The sequence below is a fragment of the Myotis brandtii genome, unplaced genomic scaffold, assembly GCF_000412655.1.
Source record: "Myotis brandtii unplaced genomic scaffold, ASM41265v1 scaffold143, whole genome shotgun sequence".
Lineage (NCBI taxonomy): Eukaryota > Metazoa > Chordata > Mammalia > Chiroptera > Vespertilionidae > Myotis > Myotis brandtii.
Genome location: NW_005355115.1, coordinates 1,044,077 through 1,058,309, shown reverse-complemented (window position 1 = coordinate 1,058,309; position 14,233 = coordinate 1,044,077). Strand labels below are relative to the sequence as shown.

The 14,233-nt window shown below is 39.0% G+C and overlaps 2 protein-coding genes across 2 annotated transcripts in view; one reads left to right on the top strand and one right to left on the bottom strand.

Annotated features, from left to right (window-relative positions):
- Positions 1-8: 8 nt before the first annotated feature.
- TDRD6 (tudor domain containing 6) lies at positions 9-11,418 on the top strand (the record flags this gene model as incomplete). Its single annotated transcript, XM_005861016.2, has 5 exons — positions 9-725; positions 813-5,394; positions 7,271-7,389; positions 8,659-8,748; positions 11,063-11,418. Coding segments are annotated over 5 exons (5,532 nt in total), but the record flags the coding sequence as incomplete, so codon positions are not given.
- A 2,287-nt stretch (positions 11,419-13,705) lies between these two features.
- Positions 13,706-14,233, bottom strand: part of PLA2G7 (phospholipase A2, group VII (platelet-activating factor acetylhydrolase, plasma)) — a 46,651-nt gene continuing 46,123 nt past the window's right edge. The window contains exon 12 of the mRNA XM_005860929.2: positions 13,706-14,154. Within this exon, the coding sequence (XP_005860991.1) occupies positions 14,024-14,154 (131 nt within the window). The 3' untranslated portion in view covers positions 13,706-14,023. The remainder of the gene's footprint in view (positions 14,155-14,233) is intronic.

The window sequence follows — 14,233 nt, the reverse complement described above, 5'->3', positions numbered from 1 at the left end:
CGGCGGGCCTGGGCTCCGGGGCCCCCGCCTTGCAGCGAGTCCTGCCCAAGCAGGAGCAGCCGAGCCTGGATTACTTCTGCCCGCAGCTGCAGCTGGGCGTGACGGAGCCCATGGTGGTGACACAGGTGTGCCACCCCCACCGCATCCACTGCCAGCTGCGGAGCTTCTCGCAGGAGATTCGCCGCCTCTCCGAGAGCATGGCCCACATCTACCAGGGTTCCGTGGGGACCGGGGAGGAGAACGACGCCAGTGCTCCCTGGGACGGGGAGGAGGAAAGCCCGGACAAGTCGGGCTCTCCGTGTGCATCCTGTGGGTTGGACGGACGTTGGTACAGGGCGCTCTTGCTCGAGACCTTTCGGCCGCAGCGCTGTGCCCAGGTGCTTCACATCGACTTTGGCAGGAAGGAGCTAGTGAGCTGCAGCAGCCTGCGCTACTTGCTGCCGGAGTACTTCCGGATGCCCGTGGTCACCTACCCCTGTGCTTTGTATGGCCTCTGGGACGGTGGCCGCGGCTGGTCTCGGTCCCAGGTCGGTGGCCTGAAGGCACTGATACTGGGCCGGGCCGTGAATGCAAAGATTGAGTTTTACTGCTCCTTTGAGCATGTGTATTACGTCACCCTGTATGGAGAAGATGGGATGAATCTTAACTGTGCCTTTGGGGTACAGTCCTGTTGCCTGATTGATAGATTCCTTCAGAGACCGGGAACAGAGGAGGAGGAGGAAGAGGAGGAAGAGGAGGAGGAGGAGGAGGAGGAAGAGGAGGAGGAGGAAGAGGAAGAAGAGGAGGAGCCCGAATTAGCCCTTTACTGTCAGTCTCCTGCTGAAGAAGTGGAGGAAGAGCTTTCACTCCCAGCCCTGAGGTCTGTCCGTTTAAAGATCAATGCCTTCTATGATGCCCAGGTCGAGTTTGTTCAAGATCCTTCTGAGTTCTGGATCCGGTTGCGGAAACACAGGGGCTCCTTCAGCAAGCTGATGAAGAGAATGAGCAGTTTCTATTCCTCGGCCAGGAAGCTGGATGGGATCGTTTTGAAACCGAAATCTGATGACCTCTGCTGTGTGAAATGGACCGAGGATGGTTACTATCGGGCTGTGGTGACCAGATTGGACGCCAAGAATGTGGATGTATTCTTAGTTGATCGAGGCAATTCGGAGAAGGTGGACTGGTGTGACGTGAGGATGCTGCTGCCTCAGTTCAGACGGCTCCCAGGATTGGCTCTGAGGTGCACTCTGGCTGACATTTGGCCTGTGGTAGGAACCTGGAGCCAGGAGGCAATTTCCTTTTTTAAAAAGACTGTGCTCCACAAAGAATTAGTCATCCATGTCCTTGATAAGCAGGATAAGCAGTATGTTGTAGAGATTCTTGATGAATCAAGAGCAGGGGAAGAAAACATTGGTAAGGTAATTGCTCAAGCTGGATATGCCAAGTATCAGGAATTTGAAACACAGAAAAATATCCCTGGATGTACCCACTCCCCAGAGCATGTTTCAAACCATTTCAGTGCTGAGAAGAACAAAATACCTTCTGCCAAGAAGGAAGAAGTAGAACAGAAAGCCAAGGGAGATAATAAAACTACATGTGTTTCAGAAGCTTTGGCGGACACAATAGTTGGTACAAATGTTTCAACGGGACTAGTTGTGCAGGGAAAAGAGAAAAGAATGTCTGTTTATTCTCCTCTTCTACAGAACTTGGAAATTAAGCTAGGCTCTTCTTGTAAAGAAGAGATAAAAATTGGAAGCACAATGGAAGTCAAAGTGTCTTATGCTAAAAACCCTGGCTATTTCTGGTGCCAACTGACCAGGCACATGCAAGAATTTAAAGCTTTAATGTGTGATATTCAGGACTATTGCAAGAATACCCCTACTCCTTACCAGGGATCCACCCCCGCTTGTTTGGCAAAGCGAACAGCAAATGGAAAATGGTCCAGAGCTCTGATCAGGAGGACACAATCTCCAGAGAATGTCAAAGTAGTATTTGTAGATTATGGAGACAAAGATGTGGTATCTGTGACGAATATTTGCGCAATTAGTGAAGCATTTCTCAAAGTTAAGGCTCAGGCTTTTCGGTGCAGTCTTTATAACTTAATTGAACCAACTGGCCAAAATCCTTTTGCTTGGGGTGAAAAGGCAATAAAAGTTTTCCGTGAATTTGTAGTCAATGCGTGGAAAGACAATCTAGAATTAAAATGCACAGTATTTGCCACTGCATCAACAGGTGACGAACTGTTTTATATCGTGGATTTGCTAACACCCTTTCAGAGTGCAAGCCATATTTTGATAGAAAAAGGATTTGCAAGACCAATCAAACTTCCAAAGCCGCTGGGGTTCCCCATTCAGCTATGTTCTTACTACTATTCAACACATGATATAAAAATCGGAAGTGAAGAATTAGTGCTTGTAACACATGTTGTTGACCCTTGGACATTTTACTGCCAGTTGGGAAGAAATGCCCATATTTTAGAAGAGTTGTCATGTTCTATAATACAATTAAATAAAACTTTGCTGAACATTAAAAAAACACCGTTGATCCCTGGGGACTTGTGCCTTGCTAAGGATACCGACAGAAATTGGAGTAGGGGGATAATGATAGAAAAAGACCCAAATAAAGTCTTTTTTGTTGATTTTGGCAACATTCGTGTGGTAACAAATGATGATCTGCTTTCCATACCTAGTGATGCATGTGATGTCTTATTTTTGCCCATGCAGGGCATTAGATGCTCATTGTCTGATATTCCAGACCATATACCAGAAGAAGTGACAACATGGTTTCAGGAGACTATTTTAGGCAAGTTATTGAAGGCTGTGGCCGTAGCCAAAGATCCAGATGGAAGACTGATGATAGAACTATATGATGACAGTATTCAAATTAATGCTAATATTAATGAGAAGTTAGCATTACTTGGTTACAAAGGTAGGGAACAAAAAAAAGAAGAAAGTGAAGTACTCTCTACAACAGAAACTCTTGATGTGAAAAAGAAATATATGAAGTTGTCACCTATGGAATATTTAAGCAAACAAGTAGAGAACAAGATATACAATATGGAGATCCTGGCAGAATCAGACAAACCTAAGGGAAGCTCAGCAGGTAAGGAACTCAAACTTTCACAAAGTTCAACAAAGACAAACGTAGTCGCTCAACATCGCAACTCTGTGGGGAATGAAAAGAGTGAAGTGTCTTCATTAATAGAAAAGAAAGAAAAAAGGAAAGTCATGGAACTAGAAGTCACTCCTTTAGAGAGAAAAAGAGGAGATTCCTGTAACAAAAATTTGCCTCTAAAATTGTCCGAGTTCCCACAGAAGACTATAAAGCCTGGCTTTAAAACAACTGTATATGTTTCTCATATAAATGACCTTTCAGACTTTTATGTGCAACTAACAGAAGATGAAGCTGCACTCAATCGTCTTTCAGAGAGATTAAATGATGTTAGCATAAGGCCCAAATGTTATGCAGGTCCTCCTTTACAAAGTGGAGATATAATATGTGCTACTTTCCCAGATGACAATTTGTGGTATCGCGCTGTGGTCAAGGAAAAACAACCCAGTGACCTTCTTTCTGTACAATTTATAGATTATGGCAATGTTTCCATGATTCCTACTAACAAGATAGGTAAACTTGATCTTGTTCATGCCCTGTTACCAAGGTTGTGCATTCACTGCTCCTTACAGGGACTTTGGGTTCCTGAGATTCTTCATTGTAAAGAAATGATGCGTTACTTTTCTCAAAGGACAGACGAGGCTCCAATAAAATGTGAATTTGTTAAATTTCAAGACAGATGGGAAGTTATTCTTGCTGATGAACATGGGATCATAGCAGAAGATATGATCAGCAGATATACTTTCAGTGAAAAATCTGAAGTAGGACTTTCCATCCAAATAATGAATGGCGCCTTTTCCAAGTCGGCCAACAAAACAGACAGTGGCACTTCAGTATTTCTTAACTGGTATAATCCCAAGATGAAAACGATAAGAGCTTATGCCACTGTGGTAGATGGACCTGAATATTTTTGGTGTCAGTTTGCTGATACTGAGAAACTTCAGTATTTAGAAGGAAGACTACAAAGTGCTGGAGAATGGACAACAGATGGGAGAAGCTGTATCTCGTGTCCTCATATTGGAGATCCTTGCATAGTGAGATACAGAGAAGATGGGCGCTTGTATAGGGCACTTATCACCAATATTTGCAAAGATTCTCTTGTGTCTGTCAGGCTGGTGGACTTTGGGAACATTGAAGACTGCGTGGACCCAAAATCCCTCTGGACCATTCCTTCTGAACTTATGGTGATCCCCATGCAAGCCTTTCCCTGTTGTCTCTTGGGATTTCATATTTCAGAGGATGTGTGCCCTCAAGAGGGAAATGACATTTTTTATGAAATCGTCACAGAAGATGTGTTGGAGATAACAATCTTAGAAATAAAAAAGGATATTTGTGATATCCCTTTAGCAATTGTTGACTTGAAAAGCAAAGGTGAAAGTATTAATGAGAAAATGAAAAGGTATTCTAAGATTGGTATTAGAAACAGTGATCTGCCCTATGAAAAAAATGGCCCAGGGATCAAGGGAGCTCTTAGATCCCCTGGTCCTGATGTCAGACTTAAGAAACCATGGAGTAAGGCTGGGCAAGAGAAAACATTATATGTGGAACCACAGACAGATGAGTTCTCTGTAAGAATTGAGAAAGACTTAAACATGATTGAAACCAAGCCAAATAAATTCCATGACCCCAAAATGGATACCGTTTTTGAAGCTTTTGAAAACCCATGCAAAGACAAGACTGGCACTGAGGTCCTGGAAGGTCAAGTAGAGTGCCATTTGGTTGACAAAGCAAAGTTTGATGATGAACCAATGACAGGATTGAATGTGTTATTACCGCGTGCCGATGAAACAGAGGAGATACTAGAACTGAATTCACTTGAGATGCCGCTTTCTCCTGATGATGAATCAAAAGAATTCGTGGACCTGGAATCCATGGAGTTACAGCATTCCCTAGTCGGGGATGAAGAAAAAGAAGAGCCAGGCCTGGTGCCTCCTGTCGAGCCACTCCCCCTGGTCTGCGACACAGAAGTCACCCTGGAGCCCTTCACAGTGCAGCTGCCCCTCACCTGTGAGGCCGAGAAGCAGCCAGAGCTAGACTTACCTACAGCCCAGCTGTGCCTAGAATCCCTGTGTGCTGAGGACACGAGAGAGTCAAGCTGCGTGGAATGGTGTGATGAACAACATGGGTTGCCATTGCATCTACATGGAAAGGATTGTGATCCCAAGACACAGGTTGAAATGAACATACATAAAGAAGAATTTACAGAATATAAACACAGAGATGCCATTTCCTCATTGACGTCTCTGCTTTCTGAGGAAGAACCCAGAGATGAGCGGAAGCATGGTGCTTTACCAGAGGTCCCAGGTATGTGAGTTTTTTCTCTCACTTTCATTTAGGCTTAACCTGGTGTCTTATTTATTTACTAATTTGTCTTAAAGAAAAAACTAATTCTTATCTAAATTTTTAAATTAACTCTTTGGGGGAACCGATTAAAACCTGAAAAGAGAATCTGATTTGGAGGGTATTTTTAACATAGGGAAATTATATTGTAAAATTCGTGTAAAATAATACTTTATATGCTGGGTAAAATGCTGACTTATTTTGTGTTTAAAATAGAATGCTTAAAGTGTGTTTCCAAAACACACTTTACTTTCCAAAAAGTAATCGCATTAAAATGTAAAACAAAAAACAACACCTTTGAAATAAAGAGGTTATATTTTTTGGTGTTTTTTAAAAAAAGTGTGGGTTTGGGTTGTGTGTGTGTGTGTGTGTGTGTGTGTGTGTGTGTGTGTGTGTGTTTCCAAACATTACTACAGGCATGAATTTATGATAGGGATCATTTCAGCAGAGATTTCAAATTTAACTGTTTTGCTTCATGCAGGTACTTTGCCATTCACTTAGAATCCCTTAAAAAAAAACTAGATTATGGAGCCTATGCAAACCAAAAAAGTTAACAGCCAGGAGTAAATATTGGAGAACATTTATTGTCATTAACTTTCTATAAATTATTACTAATGGCTATTTTCTTGGCTGCTTAATAAGATTCAAAGTTAGATGAAATGGCTAACTTTTAGTGTGTTTTTTTATAATCAATGTAACTTTTTAATAATTATTATATTATTCAACTTGAGTTATTGTACAAAATAGAAAAAACGATAGACTAAGGAGAATGAAAATCACCATAATTGCATTACCAAGAAATGGCCACAGTTAACACCATGGTGTACTTCCTTTCTGTTGTCTTTCTGCGTATGTGTGTGTTTATTTACAGAGAGTTTGAAAAACTAAAGAGATCAGACTATCCTACAGTGTTCAATGCTGCATTTTAATCTCTTAAATATGCCTTCAAAATAATGTAATTTCATAGTATGCCATCCTGTGGATATATGATGATTTATTTAAATATTATACTAGATTTTTAGTCTTCATTGTTCCATTTCAGAATAGTAAGTAATAGCTTTGTGATAAGATTGTCTGTTCATTTGCAATATGCTGCTTTGCTATAGAAATGGTTGTTGTAACCATAGACCACACCACCTCTGGCAAGAATAGCCTGCTTTTTGTAGTAGTTTTTAATGTTAGAATCAGACTCACATCTTTAAAAAACATAACACATGGTGATGGTTTTTTGTTTGTTTTGTTTTGTTTTTGAGGAAAATGGTAAGGAATTATCTGGGGAGAGTCCCTGTTAGAATTTAAATAAAATCAAGGAAAGATGACAGACTTAGAATATATTGTATTATACATGATACCAATTATATAGAAACGAGAGGCCTGGTGCACAAAAATTTGTGCACTGGTGGGGGGCGGAGTGTCCCTCAGCCCGACCTGTGCCATCTCACAGTCTGGGACCTCTCAGGAGATAACCACCTGCTGGCTTAGGCCCACTCCCCGGGTTGCACACCACAGGCCTGGATCTGGCGGCAGGGCGGGTGGCTGATTGTGCTTCCCCGCCCCGCCGCCCCAGGTCGCACACAGCAGGCCCGGATCCTGCGCCAGGTTGGCGGGCGGCAGATTGCGCTGTTCCGCCCTGCCTGCAGTATGCAAATTTAATGGCCTTCTTTGTTGGGTTAATTTGCATACTCTTCTGATTGGCTGATGTGCGTAGCGAAGGTATGGTCAATTAGCATCTTTGTCTTTTATTAGTGTAGATAGCAGATTAAGAAAATGCTTTGCTCATGCATCTACTATTAAGGAATGAAGAGGCATGCATTGAGTTTTACTCTATTCAATCTGGCAGCTCAACCAGAGAACACATACACTTTGAAAGGATTTACTGTTGGATCCAAATGTGTTGTGTGGTCAAGACACACATGGTCTAAATGTGAGATTTTGGAAATAGCTGAAGAAGGTACAAAGGTGAGTACAGTTGAAGTGCTTTATCTCAAAATGTACCTGAAGATTGTTAAGGAAATTTTATAAGCTGAGAAAATGCAGTTAAACAGAAGTTCACCTGTTCATCCCCCCTCATATTTTGATGCAATCCAAAATATCATTTTAAGAGTTCATAGATGAGCATCCTAGCAAGAAATTGTGCTAGGCTCTTTCCTCCTTAACCCTAAAATTCTATCAATCACCAGGTTCCACACTTTCCACTTCCAATCTGTCAAAACATTTTAGATCTCTTGCCACTGCCTTTGTTGAGTCCCTCATTTCACAACCGGATTATTCTAATAACCTCCTATTTGGTTCACGTCTGGTCTTCCTTCAGTTGATTCTCTACACAGCCAGTGTGAAGTTTGTCAAATGCCAATCTGAGTACATCATTCCTGTGTGTCAAAGATCTTGGGGACTTGCAGTTGATTGTGTCTGTCCTGTGACCTGAAAACCATTGTATCAGAATCACCTGGTGTGTTTACTTAAAATGTAGGTTTCCAGGCTGTGCCCTGGCTGGCTGACTCAGAACTTCTGGGAGTAGGACCAGGACTGTGCATTCTTATACCATTAAACTTTGAGAGCCACTCGTCTAGATTAGAAAAGTCAAGCTCATCAACATGACATAGTCCTCCGGATTGAAGTGTCAATGTACCTCTCCAGCCTTAGGTCTTGCTCCTTTATGTTTTGTACTTTACATCAGATGAACATCAGACTGCTTGGTTTCTCATATATATATATGATTCTGTTTGGCTTCTTTGATTGATGTATTTCATAATGCAGTTAGTTCTATTTGCCTGTATTCTGTCCCCTGCCAAACTGGTTAATTTCCACTTATCTTTAAAAGATTTACTTCAACCATTGCTTCTTCCAGGAAGCATTCACTTGCTCTATTTTCTAAATTTCTCTATCTCTCCCCTTTCCCTAACCCTCAAAGAGCTTTATGTCTTCTTTATATTTCTGTATCTCTTGCTGCATAAATCTGTTATGCAATTTACTGCTTAGAGCTCTGTTTCTCCACTAAATTTTGAACCTCTTGAGATCTAAATTTTATCCATCTTTGATCTCTAAGCATGTTCAATATATGTTTTTTGAACTAAAGTATCATTGAGTTGAAACATAAGACTGAAATTTAGTACAATTATTTGTATTGCCTTTTAAGGTATTTTATTTTTGAAAGGATTGTTGTGGTACAAGAATCAGTTACAGTTTTTGGAAACTACCAATGTTCATTACATTTTTTTTCTATGGTAGGTTTTGAACCTTTCAAATGGTATGGAGGAGATAGTAAACCCTGAGAATGTCTGGAATGGCATACCCAAATTGGATAAGAGTCCATCTGAGGTATGGAATTATAGAAATAGTAATTAATAAGAGCATTGTCCTTCATTTTGAAAGGTGATAACTATTGCCAAAGACCTTGTGTTTAGGAATAATAGAGAAAAAGTACTAATATTGTAATGACAATGAAAAACAGCAATAACAGAATCAATGTTTCAGGGCTTTATGCTTCATATCCTTTTGGACAACCTAGTTATTAATGTTTTACTCTTTGATTTTCATTTTGGGACTTAAAAATTGAAATTGTTCAGTGTCCATGACCTTTATAAAATATGGTTTGATGCAGAAAATCTAGGACAATGGCAAAGTTAAAAAGAACAGAGTATCAGTCACCTGTAATATATTCATCCAAAGATAAACACATTGGTCAATGTGGTTTTCTTTTATAATTTTTCTGATTATATGGAATGTAAACATGCCATCTACTAGTATGTATTTTGAACATAGTTTATTTTATTCTATATACAGTTTTATATTTTGTTCTTCATTCAAGATCATAAGGTGGGCAATTTCTGTTGCCATTATGATATGTATGGGCATTTGAATTTATCCTATTTGGATAAATTTAAATCTCATGAGGCATTAACTTACAAGGGACTATTTTTTTTTTGTGATACATTAAGTCACCGTGGTCTGGGATTCTATTTGATTACATTAAAAAAAATTATCCAAACTATTTTCTTTTACCATAAGAATAGGTCTCATGAATTCATTTCTGTACAGACATCACACACATGATGCTATTAGGAGTTGAAAGCATCCAGGAGAACTATTCCTCTTCATGAAGTCTTTAATAAACCATCTATCTGTGGCTCACCATGGATAATGTGTTTGAAAAGCAGTCCTTGAACAATACACCAGACACCAGAGTTCTGGGAGTTTAGGAGCTAACCATTGGAAGAGGTTACTTCATTCCCTGTGTTAAATGCTCCCATGGAGATAGGCCAGAGAAATGAGTAGCTGAAGGATAGACAATGTACTTGAGGTGATTCCTCACTATAAAATCAGATCCTTTTTGAAGGATTACTTTTTGTTGTTTACCATTTTTCTGGTTTATCTATAGTCCCCTTTCTGATTTTAATTATTGTGTGCTTACAATGAAGAACTGGTTGTAATCAAAGGGTTTGTTTTGCTGGGCTATAGTCCAAACACTGGGGAAAGATCTTTCCTTCATGTCATTGGATGATACTACCATTAAAGGACACTTTTGTTTATATAACAGATTGCCAAATCTTAAAGATACCATTACCCTGAATCTGCAAACAGAATGGTTTATCAATTTCCTTGTCTGTCGGTAGTAAGAAAAAACAAAAAAAAAATCTTTAGCTAAAATGTTAAATGTGCTTAAGAGAATAAATAGCCAAGAAGAGGAATTCTTAAAATAGGAAATGCTTGTTGATTGAATTAATCTTGAAAGTTAGATTGTGAATCTGATAAATTCATAGTTAAAGATTTTTTTCAGTGTTAATCCTATATAATAGAGAGGTAATATGCAAATTAACCCTCACAAGATGGCTGCCTATGACCAGGCCGGTGGGGGGGCTGTGAGGGGCAACCAGGCTGGCGGGGGGAGGGGGGCAATTGGGGCAACCAGGCCGGCAGAGGGGGCAGTTGGGGGCGACCAGTCAGGTGAGTGATTAGGAGCCAGTGGTCCAGGATTGCGAGAGGGATGTCCGACTGCCAGTTTAGGCCTGATTCCCAGGATTGGGGCTAAATCAGCAACCAGATATCCTCCAATGGGTCCAGGATTGGAGAGGGTGCAGGCTGGGCTGAGGGGACCCCCCACCCCCCGCCATGCACGAATTTCATGCACTGGGCCTCTAGTTACCTTATATGTTCAAATCATCTATGTATGTTAAATGGTCTCTTGGAATTCCTTTCAGGATTTTTAGTTTTATGTATATGGTACAGTTCAATTTGGGGGAGTTCCTGGTCATTGCATGGTCATGTTCATAAGTAGCACACTTGTTCTTAGAATTGAGATTATGAATGAAATCAGCTCTTGGTGGCTTTACTAGTATGTGAAAAATACACACTAGTCAAGGAGAACAATGGACTGACTACCAGCCTTGTTAACATCATTATAGCAAAATAGAAAATATGCCCATTTTATAGTATTTTAGAGAAACCTTATTTGATAATAGGCAATGTGTGAGAACCAAAATACTACAAAGAAAACATTTTTATAGGGATAATTCTCTGTAGTCATTAGAATACTCACTCATCCTCCCTCCCCATTTTTAGAGGACATTAAATTTGTGATGGTCACTCCCATGTAAGTAATTTTCTTGTTTTTCTGTTTCTTTCTCAACCTCAGAAAAGGGGCCTGGAGGTAACATAGATTTAGCTGTGGATCCAGTCAGAGCTGCTCTTAGACAAGAGGCGTGGCATCCAGACCAATGGAGTGTTTGAGCTAATTGAGAGCCTGAATGACAAGAAGTTGTCATGCTTTGGAAACTTTGATATGTGTTGAAAACCAAATAGATCTCAGGTTGAGTGTGCAGTGTATTTATAGTCATATTGCTGAATGTATATGGATCCGGGATCTTTATTTTGCTAACTAATTTATTAACACATTAGTTCATATTTTAAAAAATTATTATTTTAAAATATACTGTTTAAATTAAAAAAGTATAGGTTTATGACAAGTATATTTTATGATTCTACTTAGGAGGATGGTTTTGTAGCTCCTTCAGGATTTTTGTTTTTGTTTCAGAAACTTTGTCTTCTCTGTCTAAATATTTGACTAATTGCCTGTTTGAATTTGGAAGTATTCTAATATGACACAATATTTGAATAAAGGTTATCCTTAAAGGTGTAATGGTCTCTTTTCATTAAAAAGGAAATAGAATTTTGGAATATCCATAGTAAAGGAACCACAATTCTACAGTTGGGGGAAAGAGAGCAGCATTAAATGCTAGCTCCAGCTTTAGTCACTTGGATGGTTCTTTAAATGCATTTTCTTATTTACTCCTCAACTCTAGACACATATTAATATTATTCATATTTTATAGGTGAGAAAATGGGGACTTTTTAGAGAAGCTGAATAACTTGCCTAAGGTCAAAGAGCTAGAGGCTTGATCAAACTGAACCCATCTAACATCAGAGTCCATGCTTTTAAAAATATGGTTTAAAAATATGCAAAGTCCAGATCCTAGCGTAAGGAAATAGATCCTACTTATATATTGCTTACTATATATGTGACCTAGGCAGGTTATATAATATCTTTGAGCCTTGATCTTCCTCATCTGTGAAATGGGGATAATAAAACCTTTCTTGCAGTATTTTTAAGATTATAAATAATTTATATAAAGTACCTGAAAAGGAGTAGGCATTCAATAGGTATTTCCTTCTTTTCCCTGAAATATGTTCAGTATGCACTATACTAGGATTGTGATTTTTTAACCTTAACTCATTGGATCCTTTCAGCAGATATTTTCTTCTTTCCACAGCAGCACGTGTCACCAACAAAGGATTTGAGTGGGACAGCCATACCATTGGAATGGTTATCCATTTCTAAAATGAAGTTTGCAACATGAGAGTGGGGAAAAGATGTTTGCATAGGAAACATTATCAGACCTTGAAGCTCGAAGGGAATCATGAAAATAGAGAACCTTAAAAGCTGGGTGTAATTTCAAAAAGCAAAAAGGAGATGGTTTTGCATTTAACATCATGGAGGTAGATAAGTATGTGGTTGTTCCTGAGATAATGGACAGACAAGTTTGGCTCAACATGTAGGAGACATAGTTGTGAATTACTGAGAGAAATGTCAGAGAAGGCATTTTAGGGCCAGATTACAGGAAGCCTGCAGTTTCATGCTGAGGAATTTAAACATTTTTAATCTGAATGGCTATATAGGATAGGAGAAACCAAATTTCTCAAAATGGGTCTTTGTGCACCTTAACACATTAAGACAGGCCCGAAGTGCCATTTCAGAACACAGTAACTTAGTAACTGGACAGAAGGGGTAGAGATGGGATAGTCATAGTGAACCAAGCTTCTTACCAAGTACTGATTATCCCTGTTTACACAGGCTTAATTAACTGTAAAGAAGTCAGAAAAACAAGGCCATACTTAGACCAAAATATACTTAGCTAATCAGTGGCATAAGTTTTTACCCTTTAGGAAACTAAAAAAATGTTTCCCTTGAGTCCTGAACATATAAGTGCATAATGTTTAAGGTATTCTTTTCCCTCCACTTATTGTGATATTCTATTTCCAGTACTACCTATATAATTAAAAACATTTATTAAATAAAAATAAATGAAAACCAGCCGATGTGACCTAGTTGGTTATGCATCGTCCTATGCACCAAGAGGTCACTGGTTCAATTCCGGTCCGGGCCCATGCCCAGGGTTCTGGCTCAATCCCTAGTAGGGGGCATGCAGGAGGCAGCTGATCAATGTTTCTCTTTCATTGATGTTTCTATCTCTCTCCTTCTCTCTTCCTCTCTCTCTAAAAATTAGTAACAGTAAAAAAAACATTTAAAAACATAATAAAACATAAAAATAAATAAAATAATTGAAAAATAAAGCAGTTAAAAGTCACTCTGAATGTTTTCTTAGTTAACTCCGCCTTTGGTGAATAACTAACGGAATGTGTTATGTAGCTGGTATTTCTGCTCTGTCTTATGCACCTTTCTTTCATAAGTAGAATCCGCCAGGAATAAACCATTAACAAAATGCAAACAAATTACCCACTTCCTTTAATCTGCTTTAATATGCTGCCCTTGCCCTGTCTCCAATAATCTTACCCTTGTCCATGCCCCACTTAGTTATCATGTTCAATTGTATAGTATCAAATTGTATAGTATCACTGTGGTAAAACAATGCCTTTATTACCTGCTTGATCTAAGTTTTCTTAATATGACCAAAAAGCAAAGGGAAGTGCTGCCAAATTCTATCCAGTTTACCATGTTGCTGAAACACAATTCTACTGTTCATAATAATAAAAAAAAAGAGGCAAGAAAATCTCTTTTTATTTTTTTAGGGAGTGTTATGTCCTTGCAACATTTTTTCATTGGCATTGTGCCTGTTTTAATATCCTTGTTCATTAATGTACTATAGAAACAGTTATTAACTTGATACTAAAAAAGGATCACTTAGTAAAAAGTAAAATTTAGGCTGGTATGATTTTTACATAATTTAGTCTCCCTTTATATTTAAAGGAAAAAAGGTTAATCCAAATTTCAGTCACTATTATGGTATAGCCATACAACACATACACTTTCAAACAGTTTTAAAAGAAGACATTTTAAAAAGCACTTTTGATCTAAATTCTATTTCTCTATACTTGTAGAATTCTGTAGAGCGCCATGGTAGTTGGTTGTGTCAACATTGGTCCCTGGAATAAGGTGATCATCTTTTCCTTCAATCAAATAATCCCATTTATCAAAATCTTTCTGAAGTCCTGTAAAATATAAATGTTAATCAACATTAAACTTTCGAGAGTGTTGAACAGTTGAGAGCCACTAGGTGGCAACATAGCA